The 26,355-nt window shown below is 71.3% G+C and overlaps 1 protein-coding gene across 1 annotated transcript; it reads right to left on the bottom strand.

Annotated features, from left to right (window-relative positions):
* COL7A1 (collagen type VII alpha 1 chain) lies at positions 1-26,355 on the bottom strand. Its single transcript, XM_035337896.1, has 119 exons — positions 26,235-26,355; positions 25,331-25,419; positions 24,897-25,077; positions 24,661-24,820; positions 24,480-24,573; positions 24,214-24,372; positions 23,884-24,047; positions 23,683-23,812; positions 23,430-23,549; positions 22,826-22,975; positions 22,072-22,191; positions 21,836-21,985; positions 21,618-21,734; positions 21,395-21,544; positions 21,086-21,214; positions 20,823-20,969; positions 20,596-20,721; positions 20,381-20,524; positions 20,172-20,297; positions 19,946-20,092; positions 19,739-19,867; positions 19,519-19,665; positions 19,253-19,372; positions 18,994-19,143; positions 18,779-18,915; positions 18,342-18,468; positions 18,116-18,259; positions 17,855-18,015; positions 17,717-17,758; positions 17,563-17,589; positions 17,413-17,448; positions 17,140-17,232; positions 16,837-16,908; positions 16,472-16,507; positions 16,345-16,398; positions 16,125-16,193; positions 15,924-16,037; positions 15,679-15,705; positions 15,480-15,533; positions 15,323-15,385; positions 15,176-15,235; positions 15,061-15,096; positions 14,867-14,911; positions 14,629-14,664; positions 14,482-14,526; positions 14,339-14,374; positions 14,228-14,263; positions 14,108-14,140; positions 13,876-13,947; positions 13,689-13,748; positions 13,553-13,588; positions 13,295-13,375; positions 13,116-13,151; positions 12,998-13,042; positions 12,834-12,905; positions 12,650-12,694; positions 12,507-12,533; positions 12,392-12,433; positions 12,197-12,277; positions 12,048-12,083; positions 11,918-11,953; positions 11,712-11,792; positions 11,528-11,563; positions 11,269-11,340; positions 11,066-11,110; positions 10,855-10,890; positions 10,668-10,703; positions 10,450-10,554; positions 10,296-10,331; positions 10,145-10,180; positions 9,944-9,982; positions 9,808-9,843; positions 9,588-9,719; positions 9,205-9,414; positions 9,086-9,121; positions 8,880-8,924; positions 8,638-8,709; positions 8,398-8,442; positions 8,093-8,155; positions 7,769-7,813; positions 7,439-7,474; positions 7,216-7,251; positions 7,059-7,103; positions 6,836-6,868; positions 6,662-6,724; positions 6,538-6,573; positions 6,343-6,423; positions 6,169-6,237; positions 6,045-6,080; positions 5,822-5,866; positions 5,646-5,690; positions 5,489-5,524; positions 5,342-5,401; positions 5,081-5,206; positions 4,888-4,959; positions 4,728-4,763; positions 4,449-4,508; positions 4,273-4,317; positions 4,163-4,198; positions 4,029-4,064; positions 3,892-3,948; positions 3,693-3,764; positions 3,543-3,614; positions 3,427-3,462; positions 3,266-3,346; positions 3,134-3,187; positions 2,898-2,951; positions 2,759-2,821; positions 2,604-2,666; positions 2,223-2,339; positions 1,890-1,967; positions 1,761-1,814; positions 1,547-1,595; positions 1,388-1,435; positions 1,054-1,143; positions 702-796; positions 428-557; positions 136-315; positions 1-53 (listed from the first exon to the last, which is right to left on the bottom strand). Exons 2-119 carry the CDS (start codon positions 25,401-25,403, stop codon positions 1-3), a joined length of 9,069 nt encoding a protein of 3,022 aa, XP_035193787.1. The 5' UTR covers positions 25,404-25,419; positions 26,235-26,355.

Below are 26,355 nucleotides of genomic sequence, written 5' to 3'. Positions count from 1 at the left end.
CTACACCTCCGGCCGCCCGCCCGCAGCGCTGCCGGCACCGCCCCGGGGGGCACCTGCGGAGAGAGGCGAGGTGGCATCAGAGCATCGTCCCTGCTCCGTGCCAACACAGCCCACGTGGCGCCGTGCCGTGCCTACCTGCCCCCGCGTGCCGCCCGCAGCGCAGCTCGCAGTCCCGGCGGCTGCCGAAGCGGTTGCCGTTGCCCCCGCAGCCGCTGTAGACGAAGGGCCGGCACTCGGCGGCTCTTTGGCTGTAGTACCAGCGCAGCGTGTAGCGCTCGCAGCCCCCCTCGTCCAGGGGCTGCCCACAGGGCCAGGCTGCAGGGACACGGGGCGGTGGTGAGGGCACAGCGGTGCTGGAGGCATGGGGCAGCCCCGCACCGCGGCACCTCCAGCCCTGCCGCTCTCCCTGCGGGCAGCGGGAGCTCACCGTTGGCAGCAGGCTGCTCTGAGCTCTCCGCCTCCGGGGCTGCCTCGTAGTCTTCCTCCTCTTCATCCCCGTAGGCGCTGTCGTACTCCAGGTCGTTGGTGTCCGTGAGGACGTGCCTGTCCTGCCCTGCAGGCAGCACCCGCCGTCAGCAGCCCCCGTCACCCCCCAACACCACCCCTGGGGATTTGGGCACCCCTGGGTGCTTGTGAGCAGAGGGCTGGGCAGCTGCAGAGCAGGGGTAAAAGGGACGGTGACAAAAAGCAGAGGGATGGCACTCACCCTCCTCCTCCTCCTCCTCCTCGGCGTGTGACAGCTTCAGCACAGGGACGAGGTGAGCGCCGGGAGCGGGAAGCGGCTGGGGGAAGAGACCTGGGGGGGGAAGGACAGCACGGGCAGCGGTGGGGATGTGAGCAGAACCTGGGGCGCTTTTCTCCTGCTCCCCAAGGGAAACCTTCCCCTTGAGGGTGCGGAGCAGCCCAGCACCTCCCGGGCACTGCTGCAGCCCAGGGATGGGGGCATGGGGACCCCGCCTCCCCCAGAGGCTCGGAGGTGCCCGCTGCCAGCCCCGGGCACAGCAGGGATGCCACGCGGCTCCTCTGGGGAGGGGGTCCCAGGCTCTCCATCACCTGTTGGGCCGTGTTCCCTCTCCTGGCGGACACTTCTTCCTCCTCCGTGGGCAGCGTGAAGGATGCTCCTGGCCTGGCTCCCCCAGCCTCCTTGGAGACAAACACCCAGCTCTTCCCGTGCCCCCCCCCCCGCAGCCCCCGTGCCCCATCCCACCCACCGCTGTGCCCCCATCCCCAGCCACGTCGCCTGTCCCAGCCCTGGCTCCCCGCACCACAGCGAGGACCAAGGGGTCCCAGGGGGTCCCGGTGGCCTCCAGCCCCCCAAAAACTGGTGGCCTATCTGGGAGCGCAGCCAAGAGGGGCAGGGGCACAGGGAAAGGGACGGGGACACAACCTGAGTGCTCACGGGAATCCAGGCGCCGCGGGAGCTGCCCTCCGCACGCTGTGGGACAGAGGGGGTGGGTTAGGGTTAGGGGCTGGGGGGGTCGGGGACTGGGGGGTCAGGGGCTGTGCAGGCAGACCCCCAGCCCCGGGGTGGGCAGGGGATGCTCACCGCAGTGCTGGCTCATCTCCTGCCTGACGTAGGCCCGGATCTCCTCCTCCTGCCGACGAGCAGGGGAACGATGCGTGTCCCGAGGGAAATGAGGATTAGAGATGAGGGAAAATGTACCCGGAGGTGGGGTGTGCTCCTCCGTCATCATCAACAGGACAGACCTGGTGCCCTTCCCACCCCGCCACCCCCGTGCCGGGGTCCCCCAGCCCCTTACCGTCATGCCCGGCTCCCCCTTCTCCCCGCGGAGCCCCTCAGCGCCGGGACTGCCCTAGGGACAAGCAGAGCAGAGGTGGGAGCCGTGCCCGGGGCTCCCTGGGGCAGGGCCGGGTGCCCGCTCACCCACCTGCTCTCCTCGCTCGCCGGGGATGCCGGGCACGCCGCGAGCCCCCATCACCGCCTGCCCGGGGGGGCCTCTCTCCCCCTGCAAAGGACACGGGCTCAGGGTCTGGCTGGTGGCTCCCCTGCGAGCCCCAGAGTCTCCCTGCCCTCCCCGGTGCCCTGGGTCCAGCCCAGCCCCAGGACAAGGGCCCCAAACCTCCCCGTTCCCAGCCCCTCCCTGGGCAGGGGGACACAAGGGAGGTCCCCAAAGCCACCGAGCTGGCAGGGCAGGTACAGAGCTGGGACACGGCTCCTGATGCCTCACCACCTCCTTGGTCTCTCCAGGGACAGGACTCACCTTCTGGCCCTGCATGCCCTCGGGACCTCGCGGGCCGACACTGCCAGGGGGGCCGGGGGGGCCGGGAGCCCCGTCACTGCCCCGGGGGCCGGGGGCACCGATAACGCCTGGAGAACCCTGTGGGAGAGCAGAGGGACGGGCTGGGGACGTCCCACAGGGGGCACCGGGGCATGCCCTGGCCCCACAGCTGGGCTGTCCCCAAAACACCAGCTCCCCCTCGGCTCCTTCTTTAAAGTCGCTTTATCACCCAGTGCAGTCACGCAGCGCAGAGCCCTGGGTGGCTCTTTTGGGAGCGTTGGGCTCCGATGCCCCTTGGAGCAAGGCTTGATGCTGGTGAAGGCAGAGCAGTGCGATGGATACGTCCCCTCCCAGCCCACTCACCCGGTCTCCTTTCTCCCCCTGGTCTCCTTTGGCTCCCTGCTGCCCGTCGAATCCCCGGTCGCCCTGGGGAGAGGAAGGCGCAGGCAGCGGGGGACCAGGGGGAAGCAGTCCCAGGACCATCCCCGAGGTCCCAGCGCGGCTTCTCCCTGCCCTACCTTGGGTCCCATGAGTCCCTCCTTCCCGGGGACCCCCGGCACTCCCGACAGCCCCAGCTCTCCCTGTGGGATGAAGCAGACCTCGGTGAGCCCCTGCTGTGCGTCCCCCCCCCCATCCCAGTGCCACCCCAACACTTACCGGCTCGCCTTTCCTCCCCGGCAGTCCGGATCGCCCCGGCAGCCCCGGCTCTCCCTACAGCAGGCAGGAGAGAGGCAGGGTGGGCGTCAGCCCTCATCCTCGGGGCTCACCCCGAGCAGGGGACCCTCACCGGGGTCCCTGTATCACCGCCGTGGGGCTGAGATCCGGGCTCAGCCATCCCCAGCTGGTGGCTGCGGGACGGACAGAGGGGCTCCGCAGCGTGGGCACCCGCTCACCTTCTCGCCCTTGTCCCCGTCGAGGCCGCAGGCGCCTTTCATGCCGCGGTCACCCTGCGGGGACACGGGGAGTCAGAGCCCTGCCCGGCCGGCGCGGGTGCTGGCCGTCACGCAGAGGGGACCACAACCCACCTTGGGGCCACGCATGCCCAGGTGCCCCACGTCCCCCTTCTCTCCCCGGGCTCCAGCGATGCCGTCCCGGCCGGGCTGGCCCTGCGGGAAGCGCACAGCGTGACGGGGACCCATCCTGCCCCGTCGCAGCGTGGCAGCAGCACCGAGACGCGGCTCCTCACCGGCTCTCCCGGCTCCCCCGGTGCACCGACTTCTCCCTGCAAAGGCAAAGGCAAAGGCAGGGCTCAGGCGAGGGGACGGAGAGCCCAGCACCCCCAGCGGGTGCCCAGCCCCTTACCTTCTGCCCGCCGGGGCCGCGTGCCCCCGGGAATCCCGTGGAGCCCTTCTCGCCCTGCTCGCCCCTCGCCCCCTGCAAGCAAAAACGTGGGGCACGGGGACGCAGACGTGCCTGGGTCCCCGCAGCCCTGCGTGTCCCCCAGCCCCGTACCTTCTCTCCGGGCATGCCCTGCTCGCCCTTGTCCCCCTTGTCCCCTTCCGAGCCCTTCAGGCCACGGTCTCCCTGCAGAGGAGGAAGCGGAGGGATGGGGTCAGGGAGATGCACGTTGGGATGGGGGGAGCCAGCTCCCCAGCGCAGGACCGTGGGGACAACGTGCCCCCCAGGCAGCGAGGAGCCCCCCGGCTCTTACCGGCTCCCCCTTGCTGCCCCGCACCCCGGCGGGTCCCTCCACCACGACGGTATCGCCCTGTGAGAGATTTGGGGTGAGCAAGGTGGGGGCACGGCACCGCTGAGCCCCCCGCTGCCACCCCAGCCCCGGGGTCTCACCTTGTCTCCCTTGGGCCCCACGGCCCCGACGTCTCCCTGCGGGGACGGGGCGGTGAGATGTCGTGAAGATGGAAGGGGGGGGCAGCACCTCCCTGGGGAGGTGTCCCCCCTCCCAGCTCCCCAGCCCCCCTTACCTTGTCCCCGCGCTCCCCTCGGGCCCCAGGCAAGCCCTGCGGGACAGAGGAGAGGGTGGTTGGGGGGGGAACACACACAGCTGGGGGGGCAGTGAGCTGTGGGTACGTACCGTCGGCCCGCGATCACCTGCCAGCCCCGGGCGCCCGTCTTCACCCTGCGAAGAGGAGAAAAAGGCACGTGAGGGAAGGGGTCTGGGATGGGGGCACCCCCAGTGGAACCCTGTGCCTGTGGTGGGGACACAGGGGGGGGCTGGCAGTGGGATGGGGGGGCTGTGGTGGTGCCTACCCGCGGTCCTGGGTCGCCACGCTCGCCTCTGGCTCCAGGCAGCCCGGCCCCGGGGTCACCCTGCGGGGGGAACAAGATCTCGTCCCCGTATCAGCTGCCCATGGCCCCAGCTGGGCTGTGTCCCCCCCCCCACCGTGCCAGGGGACATCCCGTGACCCCCCCCGTACTGCCCCGCAGGGCAGGTGCCCACGTGCCATCGTCCGGAGTGGGCTCAGCACCACCCCCGGTGGGGGCTGCAGCCCCACGCCCCCCGTGCTATAGGGCCGTCCCCAGTCTCACCTTGTCACCCTTCTGGCCAGAGGCCCCGGGTGTGCCCTGAAAGAGAGGAGAGGGGTCAGCGAGCTGGGGCCCTGTCACCCTGCCTGGGCCAGGATGGGACCAGGGACGGATCCTGCCCCCGCCCTGGGGACACCGCGGTACCGGAGCCCCCCGTACTCACCGCTGGCCCCGGGGGTCCCAGGGGTCCTGGTGATCCGGCGGTGCCGTCCCTCCCGGGAAAGCCGATCAGCCCCTGGTGGGGACACGGTGCTGAGCGGGCAGGGACCGGGGCAGGGACCGGGGCTGCTGAGACCCCGCTGGGGCTGCCCGAGGCCGCCCCGTCGGCAAGGCCGGGTGCTGGCCGCTGCCGTTACCCGCTCTCCCGGGGGACCCGGCGCGCCAGGCTGCCCGCTGTCCCCTCTCAGGCCCGGCTGTCCCGGTGCCCCGGCGATGCCCGCTAAGCCCGGGGGTCCTGGGGGTCCTGGCAGGCCGATGTCACCCTGCAGCGGGGAGGAAAGAGACGTGGCCCAGGGAAATGGGAACGTGCTTCTGCCTTGGCCGGCTGGGCCGGGACGGCACCGGGCACCTGGGAAATGGCGAGAGCCGGGGGACACAGGGACAGGGACAGGGGCTACCTTCAAGCCCGGAGGCCCATCCTGTCCTGGAGGTCCCCGCACACCGACACCCGGAGAGCCCTGCGTGGTGGCAGAGAGCACAGGGACGGTCACCCCCGGGGGGCACGGGGTGCCCGGGCAGCGTGTCCCCGCGGCAGTGACACTCACCTTCTCCCCCTTGGCTCCGGACGCCCCCTTGGCACCCTGCAAGGACACGGAGCCGTCAGGGAGGGCTGGGTTTTGGGGGGTGGCTGGGGCACGGGGTAAGGGGGGGCTCCCTTTGGGAGGTGACGGTGCTGCCGTCCCCCCCGTGCCCCCTACTCACGTCTTCCCCGGGGTCTCCCGGCTCTCCGGATCCACCAGGCTCCCCCTGGCAGGGGGACACAAGCAGACAGTAGTGGGGGGGGGGGGGGAAGGGGGGGGGGGGGGCAGCAGAGGCGCCAGACCCCCATGGAGCCCAGCACCCCCACGGCCCCCTCCGTGCCTGGGGCAGCTCCTCACCTTCTCTCCCTTGGGGCCGGGCAAGCCCCGGGCACCCTTGGATCCCTGGGGAGGGGGAGAGAGGCGTTAGGGATGGGAGAGCAGCACGGGGGGGGGGGGGGGGGGGGGGGGCCGGGCCCCCCGCGGCCCCCCGGTCCCGGGGGGGGGGGGCCCCCCCCCCCACGCCCCCCCCACGTCCCCCCCACGTCCCCCCCACGTCCCCCCCACGTCCCCAGCTCCTTACCTTCTCGCCCTTGGCACCAGGGGGGCCAACGATGGCCTGGGGCACAGTGGAGAGAGGCGTCAGGTTAGGGGGGGTCTGGTGCGTCCCGGCGAGCAGGGGAGGCTGCAGGGAGCCCTGCACTTACCTGCCCCGGGGCTCCGGCGTCCCCTGGCTCCCCTTTGGGGCCGGCAGGGCCCGAAGGTCCCGGCACACCCTGGCACAAAGCACGCAGCCCTCAGCCGCTGCTGCCAAAGCTCCGCGGCCCGTGCTGAGCCCTACAGCCCCGGAGCGATGGCACCGTGCTGCCCGGCCTCGTTACCGTCTTCCCGGGCATCCCCGGCTCGCCGTCCTTCCCCGACACGCCGTCCCGGCCCGGCACGCCCGGCTTGCCGCTCTCCCCCTGCGGACGGCACGGCGGGGATGGGGCTGTGCGCGCCCCGCAGCCCCCCAGCCCCTGGGGGCCGGCGTCCCCGCGGGATGATGGGGGGGGGGGGTGGGGGAAAGGCACGCTCACCGCTTGTCCTGGCAGCCCGGGGGCACCCTGAGGACCCTGTAATGGGGACGCGACCGAAAATTAAGCCACGGCCCATGGACGGGGACGGGAAGGTCTCAAGGGATGGGTGCCTGCAGATACCTACCACCAGGCCAGGGGGGCCGGGGGGGCCGGGCAGCCCCATGCTGCCCTGGGGACCAGGCAAGCCCTGCAGTGGAAAGAGCGGGGTCAGAGAGGAGATGCCACCCCGGGACAGCTGGGACCTCCGCTGTCCCCTGGGAAGGGTTCGGGGACCAGGTGGGGGGGAGTGGAGGCTCACCCGGACGCTGGCACCAGGCTCCCCGGGGTCACCCTGTGGAGACAGCACCCGTGTCGGTCCCCATGCCCCAACACCCCTGCCCCCACAGCCACACCGCGTCCCCACGTCCCCTGAGCCCCCCAGGGGCTGGCTCCAGCAGGGGACCGGCCCCATGTGCCAGCAGGGCACCGCGCTTTCCTCTGCAGGGTCAAATGTGATGATGGTGACGATGATGATGATGTACCTTCATCCCGGCTGGGCCCTGGGTCCCTGGGGGGCCAGCGCTGCCCTGCAGGGAACAAGGTGACATTGTGGTGCCAGCTGGTGGCACAGCTCCTGGGGACGAGGAGGGGGCACGAGGACAGCGTGGTCCCAGCACGGGGACACGGGGGGGTCCTTACCGGAGGTCCTGGCGGCCCCGGCTCTCCCTGGTTGCCCTGGGGGGGAGGAAGAGATGCGGTCGGTGGGTGCCCGGTGCACGCTGGCTCTGGGCACTCGCTCCGAGCAGGGACAAGCCCGGCCAGATCCCACCAGGATGCGCCGTGCCAAGCGCCCACAGAGCAAGAGCCAGGGGGATGGTGACACGCAGGGGGACAGGGACACGCGGGGGGGACGGGAACCTACCGGGCGTCCCAGCACGCCGGGGAAGCCTGGCAAGCCCTGCAAAGAAGCACGTCAGAGCCAGGGGGTAAGCGGGACCCCAGCACCCCTAAGCGGCCCCGCTTGCCCCAGAGGCTCCCCAGGGGATGAGCACGGTGCCACTGCGCAGTACCCAGCTGCGGGGGACTTACTGGGGGGCCGGGGGGGCCTCTAAAGCCCTGCAGGCCCTGTGGGGGAGGGAAGGAGGCAAACAACACGTGAATGCTCCCGCTGGGGCTGGTGGCAGCTGCTGTGGGACCACGGGACCTTCCCACACCTCCCAGAACGCATCCCCCCCCTGCATCCCCCACTCACCGGCTTCCCCTCGGGGCCAGCCAGACCCCTCTCTCCTGGGAGGCCCTGGAAGAAGAGGTGGAGACAGTGGGGTGGGGATGGGGCTGTGGGGGCGGTGGGGATGGGGATGGAGACCATGGGGATGATGGAGATGGGGGTGGAGACCATGGGGATGACTGGGATGGAAACCATGGGGATGGAGACAATGGGGATGATGGGGATGGGGATGGACACCATGGGGATGACGGGGATGGGGAGACCATGGGGATGGACACCATGGGGATGGAGACCATGGGGATGGAGACCATGGGGATGATGGGGATAGAGGTCCAGTGCCATACTCACCGGGGAGCCATCCCTGCCCTTCTCGCCAGGCTCTCCTCGCTCTCCCCGCGGCCCGCCTTCGCCCTGCCGTGGGGAGAGGCGCGGGGTTGTTGGACCTGCGCTGCAGGCAGGGCCGTCCCCGTCCCCCCGCCCGCCCCCACGTCCCGCTTGCACCCAGAGAGGGGCGTCCCCAGCTGCGCCCCTGCCCGGGGCTTCGCTGGCAGCACAGGGAGAGGGGAGAGCAGAGAGCTGGTGCCGAGCCCAGAAAGGGAGCGCAGGAGGAAGAGAGAAGCGGAGGAGCCACGGGAGACTTACTACACGCAGACCTTATCTCCTTTGGGTCCTCGCTCGCCCTCGGCACCTGGCTCACCCTGCAGGGAGGAGGAGGAGGAGGAGGAAGAGGAAGAGGGGATGTTGCCAGCCTCACGTGCCGCAGCTGGGATGCCCACTCGCTGCCCCCTGTCCCAGCCCAGCTCGTGGCAGCTGTGGGGTTGTCACACCGTCCCCAGACAGCTCTGGGGGGCTGGCTCCATCGTCGCCCTGCTCCTTTCTCCCCGGACACGCACCTTTGCTCCCTTGGGACCGGGGGGGCCGCGCTCTCCTGGGAAGCCCATCAGGCTGCCCTCCATCACGTCGGCCTGCGGGCACAGCGCCGGCAGGGCTGGCACCCGGGGGACCCACGGGAGGTCCCCCAGTGGCACAGCCCTCCCCGAGCCCCCCCGTGCCAGGGGGCCGGACGTGGACACCCACCACAGAGGCACCAGCTGGCACCTCTTGGAGAGGGTCCCTGGCAGCATCCGTCACCTACCTTGGGCCCTGGGGGGCCTGGGGGGCCTGGCAAGCCATCTCTGCCCTAGCCATAAGGAAAACAGGGGGAGCATCAAAGGGACAGCGGAGGAAAACGGGGCAGGGCCAGCCCCTGCGTGGCTGGTCCTGGTCCCCGTGGGACCCCCATCAGAGGGAGGACACAGCACCGGGGGACAGAGGGGGGGCACTGTCCCCGTTCTGCCTCACCTGCTCACCCCGGTCACCCTTCTCGCCTCGGTCACCCTGGGGAAAGGAGGCAGTGGGAGGTCACCAATCTGTTCCCAACCTGGGGGGACAGGTCCCCCAGCCCGCACCCCTTCACTCACCTTCTCGCCGGGCCGCCCGGCCTCCCCCAGCTCCCCGGCCCGGCCCGGCACCCCTGGGATGCCCGGCTTGCCAGGCTCCCCCGGCTGCCCGGGCGGCCCCTCGGGGCCCCGCTCGCCCACAGCCCGGCCCGCGGGGCCCTGGGGGCCGGGGGCGCCTTGGTCCCCTTTGTCACCTTTGGGTCCTCGCTCACCGGGGAAGCCTAAGGAACCCTGCAAGAAAAAAACAACCACAACCATGCCAGGCTGTGAGGTGGGCACCCAAGAGGCTTGGATCCGTCGGATCTCTGAGCTAGCTGGGAAGGGGGACGCAGGGCCGTGAATTTGGGCACAGCACGGGGGTGGGAAGGTGCCCACGGGGGCTCCCGGAGTCCCGCAGCGCTCACCTCCCGTCCTGGGGGGCCCCTCTCTCCTGGCTCCCCGCGGCTGCCCTTCGGCCCCCGCAGCCGCTCGGACACGGGCAGAAACGAGTCCGAGCTCCCGTCGTAGGCACCCGTGAGCTCCTTAAGGGATGAGACCTGGGAGGGAGGAACGAGGCACGGCTCAGGAACGAGGCACGGCACATCCCCAGCCCCACCGAGCGCAGGGCAGCCCCAGCCCGCCCACCTTGATGCCGAGGGCTTCCAGGCTCCGCTCGATGTTCTGCAACAGAAGGACATTAAACAGGGAGCTGGCGTCGTGCTGCTGCCACCGCCGGGGCTCTGGGGGCTCCTCCAGCCCCGTGGGGCGGTGGGGAACTCACCACTGCAGTCCCGGGGTCGCCACGGACGCCAGGTCGCCCCTATATTTAGGGTGAGAGGGAATGAGATGTACGGCGGGCAAGGGGAGCAGGCTGGCGCTGCCCTCAGTAGGTTTCAGAGTTAACACCACGAGGTGCTGCCTAGACAGGGCTGCGGTTCTCTGGGGTGCTCCCAGCTCGCCGGGCTCAGTGCTGGGTACTCACCGGCTCCCCTCGCGGTCCAGGCTCCCCTGGGTCCCCCTGAAATACAGCAAAAGGTGTCAGGGGGAGCGGGGCCCCCAAAGGACTCGTCCCTTGGGGCACGATCCCCCCCCAGACCTTCACCACCGAGGGCTGGGCTCAGGAACACACCTACCTTGGGTCCAGCAACCCCGCGGAGGCCCGGTGACCCCTAGAAGACACGGAGGGGACACGATGGCACCCACAGACACGGGGCAGTGCCCCAAGGGAGCCGTGGGGCAGGGGTCCTGCTGGCCCTGGGGGGCACCGAGGGCTTGGGGACTACAAACCTGGCCTGGGGGGCCGACCTGCCCGGGGACGCCGGGGAGACCGGGGGGGCCGGGGGGGCCGGGCACGCCGCTGTCCCCCTGCTCGCCCTTGGCACCGCTGCGGCCCTGCCGGGAGAGCGGTGTCACCCCAGGACGTGGGTGCCCAGGCACTGTCCCCTGTGGGGACACCCCACTGCCACGCAGGGCGGCGGGGGGAGCCCCAGCTCGGAGGTACTCACATCTCTGCCTGGGGCCCCGGCATCGCCTTTATCGCCCTGGCCAGGGGGAGGGGAAAAAAATTAAAAAAAATAAAAATAAAAAGAGAAAAAGAAGAAAAAGACTCAGAAGGATGTGTCCCCAGCCCCAGAGCCCTGGCAGGGGGCTGCCACCGTGGGCATGGGGAGGGCCCAGGGCTCTGCTCCTCACCTTCCTCCCATCCTCGCCTGGCGTCCCGTCTTCTCCCTGTGGACGGAGGCTGTGAAGCAGTGCCAGAGCCCAGCGCCCCTGCCACAGGCACCGGGTGGCACAGGGCTGGGGCCCTCCGCCCCACACCTCCCTCGCCTTCGTGTCTGATTGGGGCTGCCAGCCCTCGGGGTCCCAGGGGTGCCCCGAAGCCAAGCCCCCCTGCCCTACTCACGTTCTTGCCGTTGAGGCCAGGCTTGCCATCGTCACCGGGTTTGCCCTAGTGGGAAGCAGAGGCGGTGAGAGCCCCCCAAAGCAGGCAGCCAGGGGGGCTCCGGGGAGACGGAGCTGGCTGGGAGCATCCACGGAGGGCACGGGGCAGGGCACGTCCCCACGGGGCAGGGCACGTCCCCACGGGGCAGGGCGTTCGGTACTCACGGGGATGCCGGGCGGCCCCAGGGGTCCCACGGCGCCAGGCGGGCCCTGCTCCCCACGCAGCCCCGGCAGCCCCTGCGGGGAGAGGAGACGGGGGGAGGCCTCTGCAGCCGAATTTGGGAGGAAGGAGCAGGGCCGGGGACGGTGGTGCCAGGGTCCCGGTGTGCGGCCCCAAAGCAAGGAGCACGGGGCAGGACCTCGGTGCCCTGCGATGTCCCCAGCAGGAGCACGACCCCAGCCTGTGCTCCCAGGAGGTACTTACGTCCCGGCCGGGGTCCCCCTGCTTCCCCGGGTCCCCCTGCGGACAAGAAGGACGTGAGGGACAGCCTTTTCCCACGAGCATCTCCATCCCGAAGCAGAGGAGGAGCAGTGGGACGGTTCCTGTGCTCCGCCACCTCCTCCAGCCCCCGCAGCCCCCCAGTGCCCCCACCCGGCCCCACGCTCACCCTCAGCCCGGGGGGCCCTGGGGGCCCAGGTTTCCCTTCCAGCCCGTTGCGGCCGTCCAGCCCCGGTGGGCCACGCTCTCCCTGTAAAGAGAAAAAGGAAAAAAAAAAGCCTCAGAAGGACGCTTTCCCCAGCCCAAGAGCCCGGGCAGGGAGGTGTCACCACAGGCAGGGATGGGGGTGTCACAGGGCAGCCCCCAGCCCCTCACCTTCTCTCCTGGCAAGCCTCGGTCCCCGGGGTCACCCTGTGGGGTGGGGAGAGGAGGGAGGAAGCCCCTTGTCACCCTGAGCAGGATCTGAGCAGGGCACAGACCCCGCCGTGGGGAAGGGGGCACTCACCCGGGTGCCAGGGGGGCCGCGGGGGCCCTCGATGCCCTGCAAGAGAGAGAGCAGCTCAGGCGGGGCAGGGGGAGCCCCGTGCCCACCTTTCACCCCCCATCTCCCCAGAGCACCGCTCGCCTCGCCGCCCCCTCGCCCCCCGCACGTACCCTCTCTCCCGGCAGGCCGGGGGAGCCGGTGTCGCCCCTGGCACCCTTCGCACCGTCCTCGCCAGGGTCCCCGGGGTCCCCCTGGGGGGGGGGGAAGGAACCATGCTCAGAGGGCACCGCCTGCGGCCAGCACAACAGGCGGCGGTCCCACAGCACAGCACGGCGCCGGTGCAGGCCGTTTGTTCTGTTTGTTACCTTCTCGCCCTTCTCCCCGGTTCCTCCGAGCCCCCCATCCACCTGCGGGGCAGAGAGGGGCCGTCAGAGCAGGCAGCGGCCTGCCAGCAGGGAAAGGGGTTTGGGCAGATCTTACTGTTCGTCCTGGGGGTCCAGGAGGCCCCTGCGAGAAGGGAGAGAGGAGGGGGGTCAGCGGGACCTGGTGCGCGCCGGGACGGGGCAGCAGGGCTGGCGGGGGACAGGGGGGGGCTGCGTGCCGCCGGGGCCAGCGTCACTCACCGGCTCGCCACGGTCACCCTTGTTCCCTGGTGCTCCTGGGGCGCCCTGCGGGAGAGGGGACGGGTGGGGAGGGGATGAGGGTGCCCCCACGGGATGTGGGTACCCCCACGGGGAGGGGACGAGGGTACCCAGGAGGGTACCCCCATGGAGAGGGTGCCACGGGCAGGCCCACGGTGCTACTCACGTTTCTGCCTTCAGGACCCGGGTCCCCAAGGTCGCCCTTCTCCCCGGGGGGGCCGCGGTACCCGGGCAGCCCCTGGTTCAGGGGGGGCAGAGGGGGGCACACGTCAGCCTGAACCACCCGGGTGTCTCGCCCGGGCTCGGTCCCCCCGCCAGCCCGGCGCTTACCCGCGGGCCCCTGTCTCCGGGTTTGCCAGGCAGGCCTGCTTCGCCCTGCGGGACAGAGGGGGGTGAGCGGGGTGGGGGGCAGAGGGGGGGGCAGTGCTCCAGCAGGGGCTTCACTCACCGGGGTGCCTTCGTCACCTTTCTCTCCACGCTCGCCCTGAGGCGCAGGTCAGCAGCAGCGGCCGGGGGACAAAAGGACAAGTCACCGAGGTCCCTGCGTGCTGCTCCCCACCAACCTACCCCTAACCGGGGCCACGGGGTACCCTCTAGTGTCCCCCCCCCGCCCCCAGCCCCACGTACCTCCTTGCCACGCAGCCCTGCCTGCCCCGGTGTGCCCGCTCGGCCCGGCTCGCCCTTCTCGCCCGGCTCCCCCGGGTCCCCCTAGGTTGGGGAGGAAAGCGGGGAGCGGGTCAGGGTGGCATGGGGGGGGGGTGGGAAAGGGGGGGAAAGGGGCACAGCACAGCATCCCCTGCCCCCCCCCCGGGCAGTGTCCCTCCAGTGCTTGACGGATGGACAGACGGATGGATGGAGGGGCGATGCCTCCTGCAACGCTCTCACCTTGGGGCCGCTCCTGCCGGCGAGGCCAGGGATGCCCTGGGGGTCGCAGAAGGACAGCACGTGTTACGGGGGGGCCGGGGCGGGTGTCGGGGTCAGACCCCCCCAGCCCCAGCCCCGCGGGCTCACCCGGACTCACCCGATCGCCCTGCTCGCCTTTGGGGCCGGCCGGGCCCGGGATGCTCAGACCAGGGGCACCCTAAACACGAAGGGGAGCAGCTTGGATCAACGGGACCGGCACCGTGTGACAGCAAGGGGGTGTCCGGGGGGGCTGGGGGAGTCTGGGGGGGCTGCGCGCCCCCGTGCCCAGCCCCAGCAGTACTCACGCGGGCACCTCTCTCTCCCACATCGCCCTTGGGGCCAGGAGGTCCTTCTGGTCCTGGGAAGCCTCTGTCACCCTGGAGCAGATGAAGTGGCACCATCAGCCCCCCCAGCCCTCCCCTTTCCCCGCCGTGCAGCTGGGGAGCAGCACGGGTGTCCCCATGGTGCCACCATCCAGCCTGGCTGTGCCCCAGTGACACCGACAAGGGGCAGGGGCGGGGGCAGGGGCAGGGCTACCTTCTCTCCTCTGGCACTGGCCACGCTGGTTGCCTGCAGGAGAAGTGTTGGGACAGTGCTGGGCGCTGCCACAGCTCCCTGTCGCGGGCACGGGGCCAGGTGCCGGGCAGCACCACTTACCGGCTGGCCGGGCTCGCCGGGCGCTCCTGGGTCACCCTGGGGAGACACGGGTGTCAGTGCCGGCCCCTCCCCACAGCCCACAGCTCCCCTGGCACCCTGCTTGTCCCTCACCTTCTCGCCCCGTGGTCCGGCTGGTCCCGGAGCTCCCTGGTGAGGAGAGGAGAGCTCAGGGGGCTGGCGGTGCCCGGGGACATGCACCCAGGGCACGGACACCCCGTGCTCCTCAGGGCGGCAGCACCACCGCCCATGCTCACCTCTCTGCCCGATGGCCCCGGCCGCCCCGGGGCTCCAACTTCGCCCTGGAGGAGGAGAGAAAGAGGAAGAGGAAGGTGCCAGGCTCTGCAGCTCCCAGGGAGGGCAGGCATTGCCCTGGCATAGCCACAGCCCCCCAGCCCCCCTACCTTCTCGCCCTCAGGACCCGGCGCACCACGGTCCCCCTGCGGAGCGAAGCAGAGGAGCATCTCAGGCAGCCTTCCTCCCAGCCCACACGCTGCCCCAGGCCCCACGGATGAGGCAGGGAGCAGTGCTGATCCCCAGATCCCACCCGAGACCCCTGGCAGTCTCCCAGGGCCACAGCCGCCCCAGTGCCACGGGGACCCCGCAGGTCACCGAAGCAGGCAGCCCCCGGCCCCACCTCACCTTCTCGCCCGTCTCTCCCAGCTCGCCCGGCACCCCGCGGTCTCCCTGGCACAGAAGATGGGGTTGGGGGCTGGCAGGACCCATGGGGGGGTGGCACGGGTCCTGGCACAGCCCCCAAACCCCTTTTCTCCCCCCAGAGGGGCTGGGGGGTGTGGGTGCACCGCGGGAGCACCCTTCGGCCTCGCACCGCTCACCTTCCTGCCCTGCTCCCCGGGCAGTCCCCGCGGGCCCTGCAGAGGAGGGCAGAGATGTCACCTCCCGTGGGGGGAGGATGTCACCTCCCACCTTGCCTTGTCCCGGGACACTCACCCGGTCCCCTGGGTCCCCTGGGCGGCCGGGTGGCCCTGGCAATCCGTCCTCACCGTCACCCTGGGGGGTGGGAAAGCCGTCAGCACGCCGTGAGATGGGGACGTGTGCCCCCGGTGCAGCGCCGGGGGGGTCCCACCACCCTCTTACCTTCTCACCCTTGGGTCCAGGGGTGCCGGCAGGTCCCCGAGGGCCGGGGTCCCCAGGCAGACCCTGCAAGAGAGCAGCGAGGGGACAGCTCAGCCCCTGGGGGCACCCGGCCACCCACGGCCCCGCTCCCCTTCGCTGGCCCAGGGGCCGGACTCACCGGGGGGCCTGGCTCCCCTCGGGGCGCTGCCCCATCCACGAGTCCGGGGGGGCCCTGCAGAGACAGGGGTGAGCTTGGTGAGCCTGGCGTGACAGCCCCAAGGCTCAGCCCCTAACAAGGAGGCTGCAGCGCCCTGGGACATCTTCAGCCCCGTCGAGGCACCAGGGCTGAGGAGCCAGGGGGACGTGGAGCCACTTACCCTCTCCCCTCGGTCACCCTTCTCCCCCTGCAAGGGTAAAAGCAAGAGGGTGAGGGTGGGTCTGGGCTCTCCTCATGCCTCACCCCCCCCAAATGATATGGGGGGGAACAACCAACGGCTCACAAGGGGCATGGACAATGGAGGGGGCACAGACAGCAAACACAGCAGGGAAGGAGCCACGCAGCACCAGGAGCAGCGCATGGGGGGGCAGCTTCAAGCTGCTGGCTGTCCCCCCGTCCCCGTACCTTTACGAAGTCTCCCGGAGGTCCCGGTGGCCCCATGGGCCCCGTGGGACCCAGAGGGCCTGGATCACCAAAGGGCCCCCGTGGGCCAGGGCTGCCGGGGGGGCCAGGGCTGCCCTGGAGGGGAGAGAGATGCTCCATCAGGAAGGGGGGGCACGGGGTGCGGGTGGAGACCCCCCCCAGCATCCACAACCCCGTCCATACCGGCGTGCCCGGCTCCCCTTTCCGTCCGGGCAGCCCCTGTCCTCCATCCACAATCACCCTGGGCTCTCCCTGACCGAGGAGAAATAAAATAAATAAAATAAATTAAAATAAATCGGCGTCCCCACGGATCCCAGCACGCGCCCTGGGGTCTGCCCAGCACCCAGCCCCAGGAGGTGCAGGCGGTGAGATGTCCCCCCACAGCCCCGTGCCCCTCACCTACCGGCTCGCCTTTTTCCCCCTTCAGGCCAGGAAGCCCCGTCGGTCCCCGCGGCCCCTGGGGGAAAAAGGTGGGAGTGAGCAGGGGGCCGTGGGGGGCGCGGGGCTGGGGAGGATGGGGCCATACTCACGGGATCCCCCCGGGGGCCGGGGACGCCCTGGGTGCCCTGGAAAACAAGAGCTCAGGAGGTGAAGGCACATCCCTGGCGGGACGGGGTGGGATGGGGTGGGGATGGGGTGGGGATGGGGTGGGGATGGGGTGGGGGTTCCAGCCAAGGCAGGACGGTCGGTACCTGCCCAGAACTCTTGGCCTGGGGGACACGCACTGGGGACAGCGGTGACCCCACCAGCCAAGGAGACCCCCTGGTGCCAGGAAGGGGTGGGCAGAGCTTGGAGCAGGCAGGGGAGGCTGAGCGATGGGCAGAGCCATCAGCTGGTACCCAAAAACTGGTGCCGGGACACCCACGGGGACACCCACGGGGCCACCCACACTCACCGGCTGGCCGGGGGACCCAGGGTTCCCGGGGCGGCCGGGGCTTCCTGGCGCCCCATCAGCTCCGGGGAATCCCTGTGAGGGACAGAAGTGTCACGGCAGTGCCACAGGTGTCCCCAGCAGCGCTGGCCCCAGCGCCACCTTCCCTCCGCACACCGAGCGGGGTGTGATGGAGCAGTGGGGCTCCCCCCGGCTCCCCCTCACCAGACACATTTGGGGGAGAGGATGGAGGGGCAGAAAGAGGCCCCTGGGGGCCAGGTCCCTGTGCCTGGGGACCCCCGGCTGTGTGGGTAGGGGGGCACTCACTCTGTCCCCTTTCTTTCCTGGCTGCTCGACGCTCTCTCCTGGTGGACCCCGTGGTCCTACAGGTCCTGGGGGGCCAGGCAGCCCGTGGCGGCCCTGGGACAGCAGAGAGGACAGGCTTGGTGGCAGGTGGTGGCCAAGGGACGCTTGTCCCCTCTACTGCTGTGGCAAGGGCTGTGCCGATCCCTGCCCCGGCACCCACCCGCCGGCAGGACGAGGGGACACGGGGGCTGTGATGTCCCCCACCTCCCCCTGTACCCCCAGGCAGGACATTACCGGCTCTCCTGGAGGGCCCGGCTGCCCCGTACGCCCCTGTGGCCCCTGTGGGGACAAAGCCAGTGATCAGCACCCACTGTGGGTTGTCACAAGCAGGATTTGGGGGCACAAAGACCCCCCAGCTGCAGGGGAGTACCCAAAAACACTTACCGCCTCACCAGGGTCCCCTTTATCGCCCTGCAAGGGGACAGAGTAAAGGGGTGAGGGGCTGCACCCCTCTGCCAGCCCCACGCTCAGCCCCACGCGTGGGCAAGACGAGGAGTCCCCGGCGCCCACTCAGCCCCCACGGCACGGGGACGCTCACCTTGGGGCACTGCACGGCGCAGGGCTTTGGCTCCGGCTCCGGCTGGCGAGACAGGGGGAGGACACGTCAACCCGGGGAGGGAAAGCCCTAAACCACCCCCCATGGGGGCTGCTCCCCCCAGGAGGCCCGGCCCCTCACCCTGGTGGAGATGATGGTGCAGAGGTCGTCGGTGAGCTCTCCCTCCAGCTCCTGCAGCGCGCCGCGGTTGGGGAAGACGAAGCGCGGGTCCTCGGCCGTCACCATGCGCCGCAGCTGCTCCCGGTCCGCTCCCTCCAAGCCCACCGCCAGCACCCGCACCCCTGTGCCAGCAGCACCCTCAGCACCCGAGCCGGAGCACCCGGGGGGGGGGGTCCCCGTCCCGTGGGGATCCCATCCCGCAGGGACCCTGTCCCCCCTCACCCGCGGCCTTGATGTCCCTGGCCGCAGCGATGGCATCGTCCCCGGAGGGGCCGTCGGCCAGGACCACCAGCACCGCCGGCACGCCGGGCCGGCGCCCCGCGCCGGGGCTCAGCAGGTAGGTCCTGGCGAAGGTGATGGCTGCCCCTGGGGAGGGAAAAAGGACGAGGGGGGGGGGTGTGAGTAAGGTCCCGCGGGCCGCTGCCCCGGCCCCAGCTCGCCCCCTCACCGATGGCGTTGCCGCTGGGCTCCTCGTAGCGCATGGTGCGGATCTGCTCCAGCACGGCGGGCAGGTCGCTGGAGCGGTTCAGGAGCAGCCAGGGCAGGCTGCGGTAGCTGTACGTGGCCAGGCCCACCTGCGGGGCGTGGGAACCACAGAACGGCTCAGTTGGGGCCCTAAAGGCACCTGCCCCCAGCCCAGGCTGCCCCCAGCCCCATCCAGCCTGGCCTGGGGCACCCCCAGGGACGGGGCACCCCCGGCTCCTCTGTGCCGGTGCCTCGCCACCCTCTGAACAAAGAATTTCCATCTAACGTCTAAACTCTTCTGGTTAAAACCATTCCCCCTTGTCCTATCATCGTCTTCCTGAGCAAATAACCGCTCTCCACCTTTTTTATAAGTACCGAAGGGGACAGGGGTGGCACCACCGTCCCCCACCAGCCCCGTACCTGGGTGCCATCGGGACCCAGGCGTCCCAGGGCGCTGACGGTGTTGGAGAGAAGGGTGCGGACAGCGTCGGCGCCGGAGGAGCTGTCACGGGTGCCGTGCACCAGGAAGACGATGTCACCTCGGGCGTCCCTGCAGACTGCCAGGGGAAGGGGTGAGGCGGCCACCGGCACGGGGCCATCACCGCCCCGCGTCGCCCCACGGCACCCGGCGGTACCTGGGCGCTCGCTGACGGAGGTCTCGGCCCCCGGCGCGCTGCCGAGGAGCGGGCGGATGGTGAAGGTGTAGCGCTGGCCCAGGCGCAGCCCGGAGACCTGCTGGGAGCTGGCGGTGCCCGGCAGTGTCCGGCGGGCCTCGCCGCCAGCTGCCAACCAAGGAGAGTCAGCGGGGATGGGGACAGCAAGCCCCCCTTGGGGACAGCGAGACCCCCTTGGGGACAGCGAGACCCCGCCTGGAGAACCACATGCCCGCCTCACCTGCAGGGGGGCTCCAGGACAGGACGTACCCAGAGGCACTGGGGACGGGGGTCCAGGCGAGTGTCACGGAGTCTCTCCGCGCGTCGGTCACCCGCAGGCTGGTGACACGGCCGGGGACAGCTGCCGAGGGGGAGAATGGGGTGGCCCGGCCCCATGGGGTAGCCCCCATCCCGCTCCCCACCTCCCACCCACCACCCTCATCCATCCCGAGACAGGGTCCCCACGGTGGAGGGGCGATGCTCCCTCGGCCCCACGCAGCCCCTTACCGGTGACGGCGGTGACGGTGACGGGCGAGCTCTCCCGGCCGCCCACCAGGCTGGTGATGCTGACGTGGTAGCGCCGGCCGGGCTCCAGCCCCCCCAGGTCGTAGGAGCTGGATGCGGCCGGGAGCTGCTGGCTGCGCTGGGGCCCCCCTGCGTGGGGACAGAGAGGTGAGGGGCTGGGGGACGGCACGGCCGTGCAGGACGGGGACAATGCCACACTCACCCTCGGCCGGCCGCCAGGCCAGGCGGTACCCGGTGCTGCCGGCCACCGGCACCCAGGCCAGGCGCAGGCGCTGCTCCGAGGCCTCTGTCACCTGGAACCCGCTGACGGGGGGCACCGGGGCTGCCTCTGCTGCAGGGAGAGGGGCAGGCGTTAGGGCAGGGGTTAGGGCACCCCGCCGGAGTGCTGTCCCCGTGTCCCAGCGCTCACGGGTGGTGACGATGATGGAGACGGGGTTGCCCTCCCGGTTGCCGACGAGTGCCGTGACCTTCACGGTGTAGGAGACGCCTCCCTCCAGGTCGGGGATGTCGAAGGAGCTGATGTGGCCGGGAACACGCTGGCTGCTCTCCGAGCCCCCTGCCGAGGACCACGCGTGAGCCCCGGACCCTGCCACCATCAGGGCCTGTCCCCATCCCGTGTCTCCGTCCCACGGTACCGTCCCTGCGGCCCCACACCACGCGGTAGGCGGTGGCTCCCGGCACGCCGACCCAGGTGACGCGGGCAACGTTGCTCCTGGACGACTGCACCTCCAGCCGGGACACTGTCCCCACCTGCTCGGGCGCTGTGTGACAAGGGGAAGGCCACTGTCACCCGTCCCCAGGGCAAATGGCACAGCTGGCATCGGCAGGCAAGGGGCTGCCTCACCTGTCCGCCCCGTGGTGGTGACAGGGGGACCCTCGCGGCCGTCGACGATGGCAGAGACACCGATGGCATAGACGGTCCCAGCTCGCAGCCCCTCGATGGTGAAGGTGGTGGGGTCGGCAGGGAGGAAGCGGGATTGCTCCTGGCCTGGGAGAGACAGCCGGGGTGGGGAGGGCTCCCACGGCATCACCGCCCCACCCCGCGGCCCCCACACTCACCGTCACTGGCCCTCCACGTCAGCCGGTAGCCCCCGGCGCCCGGCAGCCCCCTCCAGGTGACCTGCAGCTGGCTGGGACCGGCCTCCGCCACGCGCAGCTCGGAGATGCTGCCCACTGCCGGGTACTCTGCAGCGCCCAGTGACACCGGGGCATCAGCACGGGGACACCCCCGAGGGCCCCGTGGCCGCCGTGGTGCTCGAGGGGGACAGCAGGCAGCGTGGACTTACTGACACGGACGCTGAGCGTGGCGGCGCTGCCCTCCCGGCCACCCACGAGGGCTGAGACGCGCACCAGGTAGGCGACACCTTCCCGGAGGTCACCCAGCTCCAGCGCCGTCTGGCTGCCCGGGACGCGCCTCGTCCTCTCCGTGCCATCTGCCGGGAGCAGGGCAGGAGCCTCAGCACCGGCCGGGGTCCCCAGCAGCGTCACCCCCAGCCGGGGTCCCCAGCAGCGGTGCCCCCCCCTCCCCATCCCCATCCCGCCGGCTCACCCTGGGCGTTGCGCACCGTCACTTTGTACTCGGTGGCGCCGGGGACGCCGGTCCAGCCCAGCCGTACCCTCCTGCCCGCGTCCTCGACGAGCCGCAGGTCCGTCACGGCGCCCACGGGCACCTCCACGCCTGCAAGGGGACGCGGTGAGCTGGAGCCAGGCTGCACTGCCGTCACCCTGCCCTCAGCCCGGGCTGGGACCGGTCAGCTGGGAGTCGCGGGGCTCTGGTCCCAGCTGGAGCACGCCACGAGCGATATCTCGGTCCCAGGGCACCGCTAACGAGGCTGGGGACGGCCCCAGGGCCACTCACCCGTCTGGAAGGTGGTGACGGGGGTGGCCACCTCCCCGCCGTCGTAGAGCGTGTAGAGGGTGATGCGGTACTCGGTGCCCGGCTGCAGCCCCGTCAGCTGGTAGCTGCTGACGCTGCTGGGCAGCGACACCGTCCTGGGGGGCTCCGGTCCTGCGGGGACGGCAGTGTCACCGTGGGCTGCCAGCCCCACGTCACCTCGGGGACCGCGCGCCCCGAGCCCAACCTGTGGCTCTCTTCCACTCCAGGCGGTAGCCGCGGGCCTCGCGGAGGGCGACCCAGAGCACCTGGATGGCCGTGGGACCCAGGATGTTGGTCCGCAGCGTCTGCTCCGCGCTGGCCTCTGCAAGCAGACCCGGTGGGCTGTGCCACCCCGTCCCCTCGTCCCTGCCCAGGGACGAGCCAGAGGCCAGCGGGCGAGCAGGGGCCGAGCCCACCCCGTACCCGTTCTCTGCCGCACGGAGGCCGCCGGCCCCTCCAGCTGCCCGAAGAGCGGGGCCACCGTCACCACGTAGTCCGTGCCGGGCTGCAGCCCCCCCAGCACGTGCGACGTCTGCCTGGCGTCCAGCTCCACCTTGCGCCTGTCCTGCCCTGCCGGAGGAGGAGGAGGAGCAGCGCCGGTGCCACCACCGCCCTCCCGTCCCCATCCCTCCCTCGGGGACGCCGGGGACGGGACCCACCTGCGAGGGCAGCCCAGGAGAGGCGGTAGCCGGTGGCACCGGTGACGGGCTGCCAGGCCAGCAGCATGCTCTGCGCCGACACGTTGTGCACGGCCATGTGCTGCACGCCCACCGGGTGCTCTGCGGGCAGGATGCGGCCGTGGTACCCGCGGGTGGTGCCTCCGAGCACCGTTTTCCTCCCAAAACCACCCGGTTTGGGGCGGCGCAGAGCGCTGCGCCCCCAGGTGCCGCACCACCCCGCTGAGCTCCCCTCCCGAGCAGGTGGTGCCGGGCCCCCAGCGCCTTGCTTTCAGGGCCTGGAATGCTCTCTGTGGGTTCAGGCCGGCTGGGGCGGCTGAAGGGGTTGGGTTGCCAAAGCTGGAGGCTTTCAGAAGGCGTTACCCCAGGGCCTCATCCCCAGCCCTGCCCCGAGATGCTTTCACCACCCTCTTCCTTTTGTGGAAACCGCGGTTTCTTCCCAGAAAGCTCAGGACTTGAATTAAACAAGAAGCTATAGGGTTTTTCATCCCCATTTTTACGCTACACGGGGGAAAGCTCCTGTGGAGACGCCTCCAGAAAGCTGCGAAGGAGCTGAAGGGGTGCACCAGGAGCTTTTGGGGCTCAGAGCATCACCCCGCAGCCACCAGCCCTGCTCACCCCTCACCACCGAGGCAGCAACAGGCCAGGGAGCCCTGTCCATCCCCAGGGGTCCCTGAGGTGACCTGAGGAGCTGTCCCCACTGCCCCCTGCCTGGGGATGGGCGCACGGTGCTTACGTGTCCGCGCAGTGAGGGTGGCCGTGGCCGCAGGCTGCTGCGCGTGGCGTGCCCGCAGCGTCACCGTGTACTCGGTGTCGGGGCGCAGGTTGCTGAGGGTGGCTGAGAGCGCGCCGGCCCCCAGGCTCCTCTCCTCGCCCTGGGCTGCTCCTGCAGGGGGACACACAGGGGTCCGGGCAGGAGCAGGGACACGGCCCGTGTCGGGCCCGGCAGGGAAGGGGTGTCCGCGGGCCGGCTCCTTGCCCCGGGGATGCCAGGCAGTGCCAGGGGTGGGGAGCACGGGGAGAGGCTGGGACGGGGGCCAGGCACGGGCACCGCAGCACCCGGGGGCAGGGAGGGCCCGCCAGGTGCGGCGGCACGGCCGGGGTGGGGGTCCGCCGCCCGCCCCCCACGTGCGCCCGTGGGTCGCGTGCCCCGAGCCTCGGGGTGTGGGAGCCCCCCCCCAGCCCCCGTGCGCCTGCGATCCCGCACGCCCCGCAGCCGGGGCACGAGCACCGCCCAAACACACGCGTGTGCACGCCCGTGCGCTCGCCGCAGTCCTGGCCGCTCACCCGAGGGTGTCCGGGTGGCACTGTCCCCTCGCAGGGATTTGTCCCCCCCTCACCTTGCGCCTTGTAGCTGAGGACGTAGCCCTGCGGCGGCTCGGGGCCGGGCTGCCAGGCCAGGCGCAGGAAGGACGCTCCGGCCTCCACCACGCGGAAATCCAGCACGCCGGCACGGCTCTCTGGGGACACGCAGGGACAGCGCGGGGACGGGGATCAGCCCACGTGGCCCGCAGGCACCCAGCACCTGCCTGGGCCCCACCGTGCCTCCCGGTGGGCGCTCAGGGGTACCCACGGGAATTTAGGGGTACTCACGGGTGCGCGCCCGGCCCGACACCGACTCGCCGACGCTGTTGGCGTACTGGGCGATGACGGTGACCAGGTACTCCGTCCCCACGCGCAGCCCCCGCAGCACAGCGCTGGTCTCCCGGGGGCCCAGGCTCACCTGGGCAGGGGCAGCGTCACCCCGAGGCCAGGCAGGGGACCCCGGGGACCCCAAGCCGGCGCGGGGCTCACCTCCTGCCTCTCGGCCACGACGGGCTGCCCCAGCCCCGTCAGCGGGACGTGCTGCACCCTGTAGCCGGTGACGGGGCCGCTGGCCGGGGTCCAGCGGATGCGCAGCAGGTCGGGGCCTCGCTCCAGGATCTCCAGGTTGGAGGGGCCAGCGTGGCCTGGACCGTCTGTGGGAGACAAGTCCCCGGGGGGGGGGGGGGGGGGGCGAGGTCCCCAGGGGGACCAACCCACAGGGGATGGGGACACGGGTGTTAGCGCAGGCCCGTGGCAGCTGTACCCAGAGCAGTCCTGAGCTCTTCCCCAAATAAAAGGGGGATGTGGGGGGTCCCATACCCAGGGTGCGCAGGGTGCCCCCGGAGCTCGTGCACACCCGGCGCGTCATCAGCGGCACCAGCGTGCCCAGCAGCTTGAAGTCGCCGACGTAGTAGAAGAAGAAGTCGGTGGGTACCGAGGCCACGCGGACCAGCTCCTTCTCGTCGGCGTTCTTGATCCCTGGGGGGGGTCGGGGGCAGCGGGTGAGGGCGGGGACCCCAGCCCCCATTGGGAGCCCCCTCGCCCGGCGGTCGGGGCGGCAGCTGGCACGCTGGGCACTCGCTCACCCACGGCGAAGACCTTGATGCCCTGGCTCTTCAGCTTCACGGCCGACTGCTCAGCATCATCCTGGGACTTGCCGTCCGTGATGAGGATGCAGATCTGCAGGGCCAGGGGAGAGCCGTGAGGCTCAGCCCAGGCCTGTGCAACCCCTGGGGCATCCCAGATACCTCCCCCCCCCCCGTGTACCTTTGGGACCCCGGGCCGGACGTGCGTGGGACCGAAGAAGTTGTCAGAGACGTAGCGAAGGCCAGCACCGGTCCGGGTGTTGCCGCCCTTGTAGCTCAGCTGCTGGATGGCCCGCCGGACACCCGTGCCGTTGGCGTGCTGGGAGAAGGTGAATTCCACCCTGGGGGGCACAGGGGGACAGGTCACCCCCCAGCCCCGCGGTCCCGCAGCCCCACACCGTGTCCCCGATGGCTCACCGCGGCTCATCGCTGTACTGCACCACGGCGAAGCGCACCGCCCGCTCGCCCACGGCGTGCACGAAGGGTGCCACCAGGTCCTCCATGAAGGCGCGGACGGCGCGGAAGTTGTTCCTGCCGATGCTGGACGAGCCGTCCACCAGGAAGGCGATGTCGGCCTCCAGCACGTCCTCGCACACCACTGAGGGACGGCACCGGTGCTCAGGGCTCCTGTCCCCTCCCCTGGCACCCCGGGTACCCCATGGCACGGGACCCCCGGAGCTGTCCCCCCTCCCTGTGCTCACATCACACCGGTGCCCCTTGCACAGCGCTCCCCGTGCCCAAGCTCAAGGGCTTGGGGTGCTGCAGAGCCCTCGGGGAGGAGAAGCCGGCCCCCTCTCACCCCCCTGCAGCCTGGGCAGACCCCGCAGCGCTGCCCGGCGCTCAGCACCCACCTCGGCTCCTCTTCTGCGCCACGACAGCCGGGGGGGCCAGGAGCACGGCGAGGAGCAGGAGCCGGCCGCTCATCGTGGGAGCCTGCGGGACAGCGGGGACAGGGTGCTGCTGCCGCTGCCCCGCGCCTCTGGGCACGGCGGTGCCGGGCGGGGGGGGGGCAGAAGCAATGAAAAGAAGTCAAACGCAGTGAGCGACAAATCCTGCAGAGCTGCAGGACGAGCGGGCAGCGGATGGGAAAACTGAGCCGTGGGGAAAACCACGTTAGGGAGCAGCCCCGCGTGGGAGCGCACAGCCACGTGCGTGCCCGGCTCCAGCCCTCCCCGTGCCCCCCGGCTGGGCCCGCTCGCTGCCCGGTGCCCAGCACCAGCAGGACGGTGCCCGGGCCGGGCGGGAGGCTGCCAGGCAGGGTGCGGGGTGCGCTGGGGCTCTTGCCTCCACAGGCCCGTCCCGCTGCCTGCTCCCGCGCGCCTTCCCAGCCTGGCCGTGCCTCGGCGCTGCTCGCCCCGCTGCCCCTGCCCGCCGGCACCCAGCGCCCTGCCCGCAGCGGGGTGGCACAGGCGGGGTGCTCGACCCCGGGAGTGGCGGGATGGGGACACGGGGTGCCCGCGAGCACCCGCACCCCGCTGCTTCCTGCGCTCCCGGCTGGGCATGGAGATGTTAGAGGGCGGGGGGCTCAGCGCCGAGCCCGTGCCAGGGCTCAGCACCCAGCCTGGCCCCGTGGGACACCGGCACGACCCGTCCGAGCGCGGCAGGCAGGAGGAAGGCGAGGACCCTCGGATGCCCAAGCCCCCCCGCGCACCTCCCCGCGGGGCCAGCGTGGGAACCCCGGCAGCGGGAGGCTGAGCGCGTCCTCCCCGGCCCCCCCAGCGCCCCCCCGGCGTCCCCCCACCCTCAGCACCCAGCCTGCGAGCCCCCACCTCCTCCCGGGGGCGCCGTGCCGAGCCGCTCCGTGCCGAGCCGAGCCGAGCGCAGGCGGCCCCCGGCGCTCCCGCCCCCTTTAATCGGGGCGGCCCGGAGCTCGGTG

Source organism: Oxyura jamaicensis, chromosome 12 (genome assembly GCF_011077185.1).
Source record: "Oxyura jamaicensis isolate SHBP4307 breed ruddy duck chromosome 12, BPBGC_Ojam_1.0, whole genome shotgun sequence".
NCBI lineage: Eukaryota > Metazoa > Chordata > Aves > Anseriformes > Anatidae > Oxyura > Oxyura jamaicensis.
The sequence above is the reverse complement of the archived record's forward strand: the minus strand, read 5'-3'. Positions and strand labels throughout refer to the sequence as shown.

What these genes read in the sequence shown, in the direction of transcription:
- COL7A1 (XM_035337896.1), bottom strand. Translation starts at nt 25,403, where the DNA reads ATGAGCGGCCGGCTCCTGCTCCTCGCCGTGCTCCTGGCCCCCCCGGCT. An exon ending in CCGGGGCCCCAGGCAGAGAT is followed by an intron (nt 10,555 to 10,667) that starts GTGAGTACCTCC and finishes CTCTCCCGGCAG; the next exon opens with GGCCGCAGCGGTGCCAAGGG. An exon ending in CCGGCGAGCGAGGAGAGCAG is followed by an intron (nt 1,815 to 1,889) that starts GTGGGTGAGCGG and finishes GCTTGTCCCTAG; the next exon opens with GGCAGTCCCGGCGCTGAGGG.